At 45.9% G+C, this 15,292-nt stretch overlaps 1 protein-coding gene across 1 annotated transcript in view; it reads right to left on the bottom strand.

Moving 5' to 3' along the window:
* Window positions 1-15,292, bottom strand: part of LOC311441297 (uncharacterized protein) — a 42,514-nt gene that overhangs the window by 6,604 nt on the left and 20,618 nt on the right. Inside the window, exons 6-7 of the mRNA XM_084529243.1 lie at window positions 9,726-9,796; window positions 2,062-2,175 (exon numbers count right to left, since the gene is read on the bottom strand). Coding sequence (XP_084385369.1) covers window positions 9,739-9,796 — 58 coding nt within the window. The 3' untranslated portion in view covers window positions 2,062-2,175; window positions 9,726-9,738. The remainder of the gene's footprint in view (window positions 1-2,061; window positions 2,176-9,725; window positions 9,797-15,292) is intronic.

Raw genomic sequence — 15,292 nt, 5'->3', positions numbered from 1 at the left:
AGAAGGTCTAAACCCACATCTCCACATCCCAGGCACTTCTCAGGCTTCCCAAAGCACAGAGCTCACCATGACTCTCTTGGCCCTCTTGCCTTCCTCAGTACTACTGATAAAGGGCAGTCCCTGTCCTCTGCCTGAATAAAAGGATTTCTAGCACTTGGAACTGTTCTGCAAAAAAAGAGAGTCTGTCCCCAGAAGTGCATTTCAATTGTTATATCAAATGTGTACTCATCACTGCAATAATTAATTAGCAAATACGTCACGGCTTTGGGAAAGCTGACTCAGGAGGTTGTGACCATATGCAGCCAAAAACAATTACTCTGACTGAATCTGCCCTAAAAACAATTCAAGGTTCCTTTTCTGCATTTTATACAGCAGCCCATGCACAAGTTAGAGTCTCCAGTAAAGCTATTCTGTGCTAACCAGCATTGGTTCTGCCAAAAAAAATACCAGTCACATTTTCAGAGATATGAGCGGCACACCGATAGGGTTAGTATCATTATCAAAGATCAGACACAAGATTAGTATCATTATCAAAATCAGCCTACCAATGCCATTTCCTCCACTTATCTTAAAATCCTCGAGTCTATCAGAGGATGTTGACCTTTATATCAAAAAATGTCGAGCAGCCTATTTATCAGAAAGCTCCGAATTAGATGACCTAGAAGAAGAAAGCTTTTGCCCAAGCAAATCCCGCCCCTCCAGCAGGGAGGTGGTCTACAAGCTGCAAAATGCGCAGACAGGTTGGAGCCCACGTCTTGGAAAGCCAGCTTCAGGCTCGCACAAAATAGTCTGCTTGATTGAAGGAGATGTACTAATCGATCGGGCAGCGCAGTCATGAGGTGTTGTACAATTCCTGCCGAGGACTGAGAGATACATCCATCATCACAGCTGGCTGCGCCAGGCGGGAGCGGCGCGTGCGGGGCTTTAATTCCTCACCCTCTTGAACAGCACCAGCCCACAGCACAGGACCAGGCTCATGGCTGGATTTGGGCAGGTGTCCCCACATCAGGCACAGTCCTTTCCCACAGCTTTCCATGTCTGCTGCCTGGGCCACACGAAAGCTCATCTCTCCATTTCTATTTTGAGGCATTGAGAAATGAATTTGTTGCACGAAGAAGACCAGGATGCACAAGCTAAGGCAAGCAAGCGGCCGTGGCTCGAGCCGTGTGGGGCGAGCAGCAGGAATGACCCCACACACGTCCCCAGCCCTTTGAAGCAAGGTGCACCAGCACTCAGCATGCCTGGGCTGAGCATCCACACCTCATCAACCTGGGAGCACCTGCACATCCCACAACTCCTCCATTTCCAGCATTCCTGAGGTCCTCACCATCTATCCGTGCCATCGCAGTGCTGGGGGTCACCCTATATCCTGCCATCACTGCTCCACACCACGGGCTGACAGCAGGCTGCTCCTTCACAGCCCTTCCTCCAGATATGCTCACCAGCGGGATCTGTCATTGAACCCAGTCCCAAAAGTCCTGCACTACTCATGCGAAACTCCCACTGAAGTCAAAAGGAACATAAAATAAAACCAGCTGCTCTTTGCTGTCACAGCCTAAGTGCATTAATGTCTTTTTATCTGCGTGGGGGCAGCATGGCCGACCTCCGTTTCCATGCAATCGGTGTTAATAAAATCTCCCTCTACAAAAGCGACAGGGGAAGATACACTTCAATTGGCATATTTTATCTGAATTGAAATTTGAGTGCGAGTCTCATGTTCGTAAAAACCTCTGTTAATAACTCTCATGTGTGACCCTCCTCTGAGACCAGCTTTTGGGCTGATTATTGCCAAAGAAAATGCTTAGGAAACATCTATATACAGCAGCCCCCAGCTTTGGCTTACAATCAGGAAGTCATCTTTGAAATGCTTTTTTTCAGTCAGTTTAGGTTATTTTCACAGCAAAATTAAAAGCAATCAGCCAGCATCCCCAGACAGCCTTTGCTGCATGCAGACAGCTTTGCGGAGATAGGCACTCAGCTGTCCCCAGAAAACAGCAGCAACTTCTGGCACGTGTTGTGCAAACACTGCTCCATGGAAATAACCCCCTTCAGAAATCTTACCTCCCTCTTTAAACCACACACGGTGCCAGGGTAGTTGTGAAATCTTCAAAGAACCACATTATGGACATATCTTCCAGGTCGCATCCTTCCTCTTCTTCATTTCTGGCACAGTCACTGAGCACACAGACACCAAAAACACACTTAGAAGAAGTTTAGGGGATTTACCAGCACATGTAGAAGCTCAGCCGTGCTCTAGCCAGCTGCTCACACTCCCATCCTGGAAGGGTTGAGCCATCCTAAATCTCAAGAAGTCTCCAAACACCAACAAGAGAGAGAAATGAAGGCTAGCATACAGGGCAAAATCCAAGCAAAGATCTTAAAAAAATACAGCTTTGATGGACATGAGGCACACTAGCCCACAAGATGGGCAGCGGCTTGCAGACACCCGAGTTTTCATACCAAGAAACAGGCTCTAAAATTCTGTAGAGGCAAAATTACACAGTCACTTCTTCACCTACCTGCCAGTTACAGCCGATCAGGCTTTCCGAGCCTGGCATCACACAAAAAGGGTTGCACTGATTGAAACAGGAACAACTTCACTCAGAACCACTGGAGGTGTGGGAATCCTGCATCAGATACCTCCACAGCCTGCAGGGATGTAATTCATGTCTCCCCTGCTCTCCCCCCCACCAAAGCTCCCAGGAAAACACCCTGTTTCGCAGCTACCAACCAGTCTCAGCAGGCTGATAGCTGTCTGCTCTTTCACTCAAAGCCAAACCTCTGCACAGAAGCAAATTCAGGATTCCCAGGGCAGAAGAGTAGGTGAGAGGAGGCACGGTTCTGCAAGAGAGCCCAGTGCTTGAAGCTGGAAAAGACCAAGGTGAGCCTCTGGGTTATTTGTGGTGCTTATTGCAGAGAGCACCATAAGCAAGCACGCCCGGCACTGCAGGCAGCAGGGACAAGGCAGCTCCCTGCCCTGATCATTTTAACATTTTCAGGGGATGAGGAAGAGCAGGGGAAGGAGATGGGAACCCAGTAGCACTGCAGCAGAAGTGGCCTGCACAGGAGGCACAAAAAGCACAGTAAAGGAGAAGTGAGGTGCCTGTCCAGAAGGCTCAGTTTCACAAGACGCATCCCCCAGGCAAACTAACAAATATCCATGAATTCCACCAGGAGAACGACCCCACACAAGGGACAAAAACTGCCTGGAGACAAACCATTACAACCAGTGGTACGTGGGACACAGAACTTGGCCCAAACCAGGTCAGTTTAGGTAAGAGTCACATCCTTGGAGCGGAGAGCCAGGAGGGGAAAGGCAGCAATGGGGAGGGGAAGCAGGGGGATACCCAGGAGGGCATCAACCTCTCTTGGATGCCATGGACATGGTCCAAGGACCTAGGCAAGATGTGCTCTCAGGAACAACTCCTCAAGTTTCCCCAGCTACATCCCTTCCCCTACCCACAGACTTGCTTCATCCTGCTTACATTTTCCTCAGTGCTCTTGAAACGATGCTCAGACATTGCTTTCTTCAGATGCATGCTATTTCTGCCTTTTCCCTACAAATCCCTTGTTGTGTTCTAGACTGATATTAACCATTTTTACCAGAAGCTCCTTTTCTGAGCAAGCTGCTGTTAAGAGCAACTGTGTCTGTCTACAGCAAATGAAAAGAAATGATGAATGCGCTTCATCAGTCAAGGCAGAAGAAGTGATAGCAACACAAAGAGGTGGTAAACAAGCAAGGCATCCACAGAGTATTTCAAAAGTAAATCAAGTTACGGAAACAATTAAAGGAAATAGAGAATTTGTCTGCAATTACTAGTTATATTGCTTCTCCCATTTGTACAGTATGCTATGCAGTATCAAAATGAAGAAGTAACCTGCATTTTTAAAGTTTCAACATTTAACTGTAAAAGCAGATCTTTTTCCAGTTGGGAGAACAGGTGTAAATCTCCATCTCTTCTGCGCAGCTCCACCGAGAGGGAACTTGGCTGTAACTTGAACACTGCATCCAAAGCTGGGACAGAACTGAGGCTGCAGAGGTGGAAACAGGGCCAGCACCTCCCCAGCAGGCCCTGACAGCCTTTCTGGAGGCTCTGACCAGCGAGCAGACAGACACATCCCTTCAGCCCTCGCTGCACGGCAGGTGGCAAACCACCATGAAAAGCAGTAAAGCAATTGATGATTTTTTTTTCCTTGCATTTTTCAGAGGTTCAGGCTGTAGCAGGTGAACCCCACTCTTCCCAATCTATGTTAAAGCAATGACAATAATGATTTTTTGGTCTACACCATTCCAGCTCAATGCAGGAACCATAGTACTGCCGCCTCGTTATTGAAAAAGGCTGAAATATCGATGGGCAGCATCTAATTGATTGTGGAAGGCTAGTGAATACAGATGGAGAAAGAAGGGGGCAATTCACCTCAGTTTTACAATTAATCTAACTAATAAGCCTCAATTAATTTATTATTATCTCTCAATAGGTGCAAAAGAGAGGTGTGACTGCTACAGATCACGACGTGGCCCAGCAGCACCGACAGCTTTAGGGTGACAGCCTGCTCCATCACCCCATCCCAGGCAGTCCCTGCATTTCCTCACCTCTCCTAACCCCTGTCACCCATGTCCAAACAAATCCAGCCCATGGGGCATGAATTTCGCATTTCATCTTTCTTTGACTGCAGCCAGGATGAAAGCAGGAGCTTTCCTTTGCATACACATTAAAAGAAACACGTCAGGTTACTGTAGGGAAGGGCATACTGCTGCTGTCCTGCAGGAGCAGGGGAGACATTTGATAGTTTTCCCTCCCCAAAGTTAGACAAAATTTCAGCAATTCCTAAAATTTGCCAAAACAAGAAAACAAAAAGACTCCAGGAAAGACTCAGATCCAAAGATAACGGTGGCTCAGTCTGAAACAGGGCAAACTTCAGCTCATCTGGAAGTCTCACAGAGCAATTGGAACTTTAATTTAAAAGAGAATATTTCAAGCATCCCAGATTTGCTTTCTTTTTCTTTTTAATCAAATGAGAATATTAATTTTTTAAAATACTCCCTGCGAAAAAAGGTTTCAGTGCAAAGCTTCCAAAATGAAAAATTCTTTTGCAGGCTTCATCTAAAGAGACAAAGGCTTTACATTTTTTAGTTCAAATGGATTGCATCTGTCTTCTTTCGTGATAAAAGAGAATGGTGCTTCTGGACAAATCCTGAGCTGGCCTGGGGGCAGACTATAACCTATGCAGCTCCAACCAGCAGCGAGGAAATGGAGTGAGGAAGCTGTGCAGCACTCCCCTGCTTGCTTAACCACTGCAGACTGATGTAATGGAGTTTCCCCCAAAGTGAGGTTCAGAACAGAATCACGAATAAAAGGTTTTTAATCCTAATTAGCATGATGAAGGTCATTTCAGAGGCAGACATGACTAGTGTGCATTTTGGCAAAGCCATGTGGAGCCATAGGAGTGGTAGTTTGGGATTATCAGACTGCTTTCCTCTGGGTGCAGGTAGGACAGCAGAGTGCAGTGGAGATGAGCTCACCCTGAAGAGGACAGTCCGCGCCAAGGAACCGAGCATCTCAATTACAGTTCCCCCAAATCAGTTCTGGCAGAAGCTCTCTAGTGTTGCATTTGCTCCTAGCTGCAGGCTTCGGTTCATTTAAAGCAAACAATTTGACTCAACTCAAAACAAAGCTCTTCAATTTGGATTTGCCCCAGTTGGATTTTTTTTTTTTTTTAATTTATTTTTTCAAGTGTAAGATAGAAATCAAAAATTACATAAGTTGCTATGCCCGTGTAACTAGCACTAGGGCAGAAAATTTCCATCCAGTTCTGGAACCAAATTGAGAGCAGGTCCTGCACACAGCATTCACTTACAAGAAACAAACAAATTTTCCTCCGAGTTATCAGGAAGCACTAATGAAATATCCTTTTATGAATAAAAACAGGCTGCTAACTTCCAGCAAAAATCCCAGCATTAAAAGGGTTCATTAATACAGGCAAGATTTGCCTGACCAGACAAGAGCAGCGGTGCCCTACCAATGCAGAACGTTGTCTCTGGAAGTGCTTAATTCCATATGCTTCAGAGGACAGAAGAGAAAAAAATAATTAAAAGGTTCTTAATGCATCTGGCCAATTAAATAAAGCTGTAAATGGTGAGGAAATAATTCCTTCCTGACCCCTGCAGCAATCAGCTGCTGACCTGAAGCATGAGAATTGATTAGCCTTATCTTACTGTAGCATGTATAACTACAAATGTTATTATTGGCCATAAAATCAGCCAACCCTTTATGGAACCCATTGGTAGCATTTGGCTTCGTGACCTCCCAAACTATGAATTTTGTGGGCTAGAAGAAACGCCCAGTGGTGGATGAGGCTCCCCGAGAAGCTCCTGCCCTGCAAAACTGGGCTTTGGGGGAGATGGCTTCCAGTGATTCCCTAGTCCAGCACTCAGAAATGCAGTGATGTGCAGGGTAAAAATGTTCACAGGAAGATCACGTTCACAGCTCTGAGCCACCAGTGTCATTCCGCACCTCCAATCAGCCACCCTTCATCTCCTCTCACTCCATTAACCGCACGGCCGTCAGCACAGGACTAAGTGAATGTCGTCATGTTTTTGCTGGGGTGCGATCCACCCTCATCTTTCTCACCCTTCCTCCCCACATAAATCCCATGCCCCTGATGCCGGTGCTCTCTCAGCACCTGCTCTGGAGCAAAACACCATTTGCAAAAGCTGGAGCACCACCCTCCGAGCTGACCGGTAAGCAATCGTGGTCTCTCTAGCTACGCAGAGCAGTCTCTCCATCAGTCCTGCCTCTCTCTGCTCCCTCCCTCAGCCTTTTGTGGCTTTGGTCCCTGAGGGTGGTATCAGGGAGGGTATCTCAGAAGAGGTACCAGAGCTGCAGCCAAAATTCATGTCTCTGATGAGTTTTTGCGCAGTTCAGTCTCTCAGGAACATGAGGACCCAGATATCTCGTATGTCCCAGACAAGCCCAGAGGGGACAGGCATTTGGAAAGGCACAGCTCAGTGTTCTCCGTGATGGAAATGAAAAATTCCCAAATTCCTTACGGGCGCAACACAGAAGGCCCCATCATACTGCCACCCTTACTGTAGCCACAGAACAACGAGACAACAGAGCATTAAGAGTGCTATTAAAACTGGTAATGCTCCGAGGACAAAAATTACATTTGCACTGCATTGAGAAGGGAGCCTGAAAGAGGAATGATCAGTGCTGGTCACTCCAGGGCAGCAGCAAAGCCCAGCCATTAAAGCCGAACAAAGTAAGATGAAATGCTGAAGAAATCCAGCTTGAGCCCAGCTCCATTAGCGGTACTGCCAGCACAGAAAGGGGATGCAACGTGGCCTGTGTGACCAAGATGGTACAAAAGATCAATGTGCAAGTCTGATGCCTTTGAGGACCGACTAAGAGTTCAGTCTCCTGCAACTAGGAGTCGCAGTCTCCTGATGGAGGGGCCAAACCCATCCGGTTTGGGGCACAGCTTTAAAGAGCATCTTTAAGTGAGCAGTCAGAGATTACCCGGAGGGATTTGGAGATGCAGGCTGGAGGAGAAGTCAATTCCTGCAGCACCAGGGATGCGTCCTCACCTCAGCCTGGCTATGAGTGATGCTGACAGCTTCTGGCATGACCAACGCCTCTGTGACCCTGTACCCAGCCCAGAGAAGTGCACCAGCTGTGTCATGTCTTAACCACATGCCCAAGATCACCCCATCGGGCTTCTCCTCCCCATCCTTTTCTAGGTGGCTGCTTTTCTAGGGATGCTCTGTGCCATAAACCATGTCCCCGTACCCAGCCTTACACCCACACCTCAGAGAGCAGAGCCCTGCCCCGCACTGCACCGCCTGCATGCCTTTCTGGAGGTACCTGTGTGCTCAACTTCACCCCTCCTGGTCAGGGGGCATTTTACATTAATTAATAATAAAATTAATAACAGGGGGACATTTACATTAATAACCTCAAAAAAAAAAAAAAAAAGAGTAAAAAATAAAAAGAAACAGAGGAGACAGAAGAAAAAGGAAAGACAGAAGGGGAAGGGAGACAAAAGGGAGTGGGCAGCTGCACACTTCAGATCCAGACCTGCTTGAACTCAGCTCGCCTGGAAACTCATTTCTTTTGATGACAGCCCCAATTAGCGTGTGGCTGGCTGGCAACCCAGGCAGCAGGGAGCTGGTCTCTATGGAGAGCTGGAGAGGGAGGGAAGATTTCATTCACCTGTATGGCTGGCAAAAGCCTGATGTGCTTAAATCTTTCAGATAGCTGCCTGTGGTCATATTTAACGTTGCCACCTGACTAGAGCGGAGAAAGGTGGTGAGTATCTTGACTGGAGTCAGTGTGAATATGCAGCATCCCAGCGGGCTCCTGCTCAGGCTCCCTCCAGCTCAGAGAGAGGCACGTGCCACAAGCAGCTGTGAATTTGCAACAGAAGGCCACATGCTTTTATGTAGGAATGAGTTTAGATCCAGCAGGATTTTTCTAAGGATCTCCCCACGATGGCCACGGGTGAAGCATTCCCCCTGGGGGGAGTGGGCACAAGGGCTGGACAAGCTGATCCTTGCTCTTCCTCTTCACTTAGTGAAGAGATGGAGAAGAAATGAGCTTTGCCATCCATTTTGACTATCAGAAGTCTGAAATAAAAATTAAAAAAAAACAAAAAAAAAAAAAACAAAAAAAAAACAGGAAATTATATTTTTTCCGGGCAGGGACATCCCATCAGGGTGGTATCTTAAAGGCTCCTGGGCAATGGGAACCCTGCAAGCCATGTGGCAGGTTCCAGGAATAGAAAAGTGAAGATGAAGTGGAATACAGACAGCAGTGAAAAGAGGGTAGGCAAAATAAAGAGGTGAGGGGGGACAAGAACACGAGGTGCAGAGGGCTAACTGAGTCCATCGGAGGAATGTCTCCAGCTGCTCCCTGCCTTCCCCTGAGCTTTGCAGAAGCTTTACAGCTAAGTCCAATAACAAATACCCACTGTACCAAAGAGATTATCAGTGTTTAAACAAGCAAGGGGGAAGGAAGGCCAGAACACAGAAACAAACTGCATCCCCAGGGCTAAGTGGGGCGTTCCAGCTCCTGGGCACCAGGTTGCTGCACACTCCATGGCTCCATCACAGGAAAGGGCTCATGTGCCTGTGCCAGGCTCCTGCATTCCTGCTTGTTAGAGAGTCCTCTCAGCAGCACTTCCCTTGTACACACCAGACTGCAGCAAGGCCCGTTTTTAGCCAGAGGTGTGCTTCTTTTTGCACACCCAGACCTTAACAAATGGTAGAGACACGCTGTCGCCGTGCCCTTTTAAAGCACGCTTCACACAGCTGGCAGGTACAGACTCACCGTGGTGCTGGCTTTTCGTATATCACCAAATTGCTGCTGAGATAGAACAATGTGGAAACAAGCTCACCTCGTGGCCCTGCCTGGAGGCCACCAGCCCAGCCCCTCCCTGTACCCAACCCCATCCCTGATCTTCCACTGCTGCTGGACAGCCCAGACCAAGGGCTCTCATTCCTCAAGTTCAGATGCCAGGACTAGGATGATGTAGCATAACGCAGTGCCTGATTAAATCTTCTTAATCACCTCCACAAGGTCTAGATTTCAGTTCATTTTAACTATGCATGGCTGCACTCATGAAAGCTTTAACTAATCGGTCACTCAGTTTGGGGTGAAAAGGAACAAAATTTTGGTTTGTGCACATATTATCAGATGAATGCTTTATAGATATGTTTGACTCACCTAAAAGATGTCCTTAAATAAAGCAGTATACTCTCATCTTGAAAACCAGAAGATTCAGTAACGAGGTAGTGCTGAAAAAAAAAAAAAAGTCAGGAAAACAAATGAGATGCTATGGTCAGAGTTAAATAACATAAATAACCTTAACTCTGCCCTCCATTTTCAAGCAAAATCAAAACACCAGCCAAGCCTGAAAGTATGCTGAGATGCTTTCAGGAAGCACAGTGGCTTTGAAAAGCAGCATATGGATAACAGCACCATTGAACAAAACATAACGAATCTCTCTTATTAACACTCTACCTGCAAAATCCATTGTACATAACACATGGCCAGGCTTGTGTGAGTCTCCCCTTGGCTTAAATACATCATCCCAATCAAGCAAAGGTCCAGGACATACAGTTAAGAACAGATTCAAATATTTCTGGAGTTGTCCAGCCAAGAAGCTTTTGGGATTCTGAGTTGCAAACTAAGTTATGAATATTACCCAGAGATTAAATAAATGTTTTACTTTATTCCTTAATAATATGCATCTTAAATTTAAAAAAAAAAAATAAAAAAATATATAAGCACTTCTGTTGCATAATCAGGTAATACTGGATTGGATGAATGAGTTCATTTATGATTATTTACAGTTTTGTTTACATTCCTACATCTCCTCATCCTCACTGATGCCACGTGAGTGCAGGCTGAGTGTCCAACAACATGACTAACATTTGTCATATGTGCTGCCTTTCCTCACATCCTGCTGACCCAATCTCCTCTTGCCACCTCTCCCCCCAAACAGAGAAGGAAAAATGTGCATTGAAATGCTTTCTTTTAGTGGGATTTTGAGGTAGGGTATCATTCCTTTTCTTTCTTTCTTTCCTTCTAAACTGATACTTGACTTAAAAGGGGGCAAGGTATCACACTTGTGTTCCAGGAAAAGCCAAAATGTAGCACTCTCATTCTTAACATACAATTTTTGCATGGTGCCACCTTGAGTTATTTTCTTCTTGTTCTTTCAGTAAATACCCTAAAGGGAATAAAAAACATCTAAGGCTGAACAAAAGGGCTCCAGACTAACACATAACAACCTGCTTTTTAGTGGAGTTTGGTGAACCCTTGAAAAAAGCCAATAGTCACTTGACTAAATGCAAGAATCCACTAAGCAGCTTTTTTAATCTACTTGTGCTTGTTTCCAGGTAGGAAGGAGTGAATACAAACACAAGCACAAGAAAGCACTCTCAGGCATCGTTAGATGACACTGTGAATCCTGTTTCTCATGCGGGGTGCACAGTGCTGACCCAGTTCACTCTCACTGGTGGCTCAAGTCTGCTCAGACCACGTAGCAGCAGGTTTCATATCAGGTCAGCTCCTTCCCTTGGCCAACATACATCCTGCAGCACGAGATGTGGATAATCCAGCAAAGGCGAATCAACACGTCAGCACCCGATCTGAATGAAATGCATGTGACCGGGTTAACCAGAAATTCCCTGACCCTGACACCACAGCTCCCCAGACCAAATTCTCTTGGGTCATTACCCCTTCACATTGTTGAATTCCCACCAGGTGAAGACAAGAAGTGGCACATGACCGAACTGGCCCATCTGAACTAAATTACCTGCTTTCGCATCAGGTGTCGGCTATTGAACCATTCCTAGGTGGTTCCTCACTGCAGACCCAGCTTGGTTTGCAGCAAGCACTCGTGTCTCCTGTTTCAGAAGCCAACAAAGCTATAATAGGTGGTTCTGGGTGCAGATGAACTTGCAAAGCAGCACAGACACAACCCTGGCACTGCATCCAGCCACCTTGGTTTCCTCTCTACAGAGAAGCTGCCATGTGGCCACCATACAGCAACCAACTTTTTTTTTTTTTCATTAAAACTAATTGATTCTAAGCAGGAAGCACTTTTTAATTTCCTTTAGCATTAGAAGTAATGTTAGCCTCCATAAATGAAATGAAAGACACCTCCCAAAATGCATTTTCAAATGTTCCCTAAATAGCAAATGACATTCAAATTGGATGCAGCCAGAATTGTAATTGGAAGCTGCAGAGAGTCCTCTTTCAGGATTCATAATAATTGCAGTTTCACTGAAAAGGTTCATGTAATAAAAGCCTTTGCAAATAAGGGCCAGCTTCTCCAAAACATGCAGCTAATTCTGGTCACTGCAGCAACACACAGTGCCCATAAATTCCCTTTAAGCAGCCAGGTAGTTACATGGATAGTGTCACCACATAGCTACAGAAGTGCAAAGCAGAAGCAATACAGCTGGGAAAGGTTCACAGAAGGATAAGTGCAATGTAAGGTCTGGAACAGCTTCTATATAAGGAACAACCAAATGCGTTGGGATGTTTCAGCCTAGAAAAAAAAAGGATCAGGACAATTTAACAGAGGTCTACAAAATCCCAAGCTGACTGGAGGGGTGGGTGGGGATTGCCTGTTAATCATCCCATCCAACCCACAAACTAGGAGTATCAGAGGAAAGTAATCAGAAACAGGTTCACAGCAAGTGAAAGGAGATGGTTCATCGTATAACAGGCAGCAGATGCTTGTGAGATGCTGTGGGTGCAGAAAGTTTACAGGGGTTCGAGGCAAGACTGGGCCAGTGCTTGGAAGGGAGAGCCAGCAAGGATTATTAGACAGAGGAGTCTTATCAGACACAGCAAATATCCTGAGCTGAAAATAATTAGAGCCCAAGAGAGTACTCAAGGGAAGTATCATAGCTGCTTGCCTCTTCTCACTGTTCTTCAGCAAAGCAATTATGGTCAGTGGGTTTCTGGAGAGTTAATTCTTTTATTATTTTCTATTTTTAAAGCAATCTGCCTTTGCTGGGTCCTCCATGTAGTGCCAGGCACCAACCTGACCCAGCTAACCCCCACAACTCTCCTGGAGAAGGGGAGAACTGTGCGAAAGAAAAAGACACAGAGAAACCACCTGATGGCAGGGAACAAGAAATGAGAAAAAGGGAGGTAGACTGAGAGGCAAACAGATGAACGTTGTATAGGTGGCTCTTATGACTCTAATCCGGGTCTAACTGACTTCCAATGAGAGGGAGAAGAGGGCTGAGCATTTGCAGTTGTGCTGTTGTAGCCATGATGGTGCTAGAAGAGCAAGGTGAAGTTTACAGAGAAAGGGAACTTCTTCAAGTAAGTCACCTGCTCAGGCAGGGAAAGCAGTCAGCCTCCTAGACGTACAAAAACCCTTTATCAAGTCAGCAAAAAAATCTGAAATGGGCCTTGAGCATCCCAAAGCTCATCTCCCTCCCTGCCCCAACTCCACCACACTTGACCTAGTAACAGATGCTACCTCTCCCTCCCAGCCTCGACTCCCCGAGTCTCAGTAAGACAGATGATACCCAAATAGGAATCGATAATCAGGTGGAATAAGGAAAGATGCATCATGCAGCAAATGGATCCTGAAAAGGGCAAACTCTAGCGAGGACAAATGATTGAGAGGGGGAGTTTGCAGCGGAGCAGAGGAAGCCTTGCTGCTCAGCTTTTCAGGACTTCAGGAAGGGAAGATTTTGGAAGGAGATCTGTGTCCAGAGGACTGAAACACAGTTAGAAATCCAGATGCCTGCCAGAGTCCTCCTATCTCAGTTCTATGGGGTTCAGACAGGAGGGATGGATCCAGAAATAGAGGACAGAGGTCACAAGTTACAGAAATGGGGACATTTCCCAACAGTGGGACATGAGGTAGAGGCTTGGGCCAGACAGCTAGCCAGATGGCTCAAGGAGGGCTCAGAAAACAAAACAAACCTTTTCATACTAAAGTCACTGTTTTGCTCTCCCATAACAGCAGAACCTAGCCTCTTGCTTTCTGCAGTTTTTGCCTCTTTTCAGACCATAATGTTGTGACTGACCGGGCTGCCCATTCCTTCAGTCCTCTACCTCTGGGTGGGGAAGGATGACAAATGCGCCTTTTCTAGCAGCTGCCACACAGCCTGCACCAAACACAAGGTGCCCAGAGAAATGTTACCTCTGAGAAAATTATTAAAACGGGGCTAATTTTGCAATTCACACCTGGGCTACAAATGTGAAAGAGTTTGCAATAATCTCTAATGAAATATTACATTGTTTAAAGAGTTCCCAGAGAAATTCACCCTTAATTGATTTTTGATCTGTGAAAAAACACTGTGGAGAGAGAGAGGAAAAAAAAGATATTAGTCATACTCCTGTTTTATCACTCCTGCAAGCGCTTTCCTTCCTTTGTTTCCTTTGTCCCCAGAGAATCAACATGACACCGAAGAAAGCAGCCTGGAAGACACTACAGAAGTAATAAATAACACTCGCACAGGAATCCTGTTTGAACAGCGCTGTACCACGCACACCCTCCTAAATCATTCTGCAAAAGGTGAAGTGGTCTCCGAGGAGCACTCAAAAATTAAAAAACATGGGTTTGTAGCTAGCACTGTCCCGGGCAAGCCCCGTGGGTTCAGGTCTTCTCCATGCAGCCCGTCCTCTGCTAAGGAGGGAGGCCAGACCTCTGCCACTCGCTGGGTCGCAGGAGCCCCCAGCAGGACTTGAACCAGCCCCTGGGGTGGATGCGTGCTTCAGCTCCCTCGCAGAATGCCACAGGGGAGCTTATGCCAGGAGTGAATGACATACAGCAAAAGCCAAAAATATCGACCGCAAAAGGCTGACAGAAAATTCATTACAGCATTCGTTTTCAAATCGGGATGAGCCAGGGTTCGAGCAGCTGTTGAAGCTGAGGAAGCAGGTTGGTATTAACTGCCAAGTTAATTCACTGAAAATCACTTCCAAAAACCAGCAGCAAACTGTCACAAAGAAAATGACCGAAGAGTAAAATATAGTTAGAGGACACAACAGGAAATGCATCCACAAGCATCACTGGAGACAGAAAAAAAAAAAAAAAAAAAAGAAAAAGAAAAAGAAAAAACACAAAAACACAAAACAAAACACCTGCTGATAGAGATGAGTGTAAAACACTAACCACTTGGTACAAGCTTACCAAACATTAACAGCAGCCAGAGCACTTGTTATGGATGAACAAGGGTTAATAATAGAAAAAGGGAAAAAACAAATAGATTTTCTTAAGAACTGCTGTATGGAGCCACATCATAGACTGATTTGCCCAAACAGACACTGTAACATCTTTCGTGGTAAACGAGTTGTGATGGAGGCAATACCACATTTAAATCTAGGAGGTGGTGAAGTGGAAGTCCCTGAGCATGCTGAAAGTCTTCAGCAATAAAGCCTTTGATAAAAATCATAGTATTTATTAAAAAAAAGAAAAGGAGAAGAAAAATCCTCCAGCACTATGGAAAACCCAAGAGTCAAGCCAGTGAAAGAAAGGCAACCCAAGTGACTGCAGTAGAGGGTGAGGTGGTTTTTCACCCTGCAAGCATATCGAGGACAACCAGGACTCTACAGTTCCACACAGATTTAAAATACATTCAAAAATAAGGATGTCTGGAAGACACAAAGCATTTACAGCATTCACCAAGCACCAAACATGAGATTCGCCATAAAGACCAACAAAGTAAGAGCATCTCCTAACCATGCAGCTGGAAAATCACAACCAAAGCCCTAGCTGCAGCACTACCTCCATTCTACACCCAAGCTCTGAG

This window comes from Aythya ferina, assembly GCF_964211825.1.
Source record: "Aythya ferina genome assembly, chromosome: 9".
Classification (NCBI taxonomy): Eukaryota; Metazoa; Chordata; class Aves; order Anseriformes; family Anatidae; genus Aythya; species Aythya ferina.
This window is presented reverse-complemented; position numbering and strand designations above follow the sequence as displayed.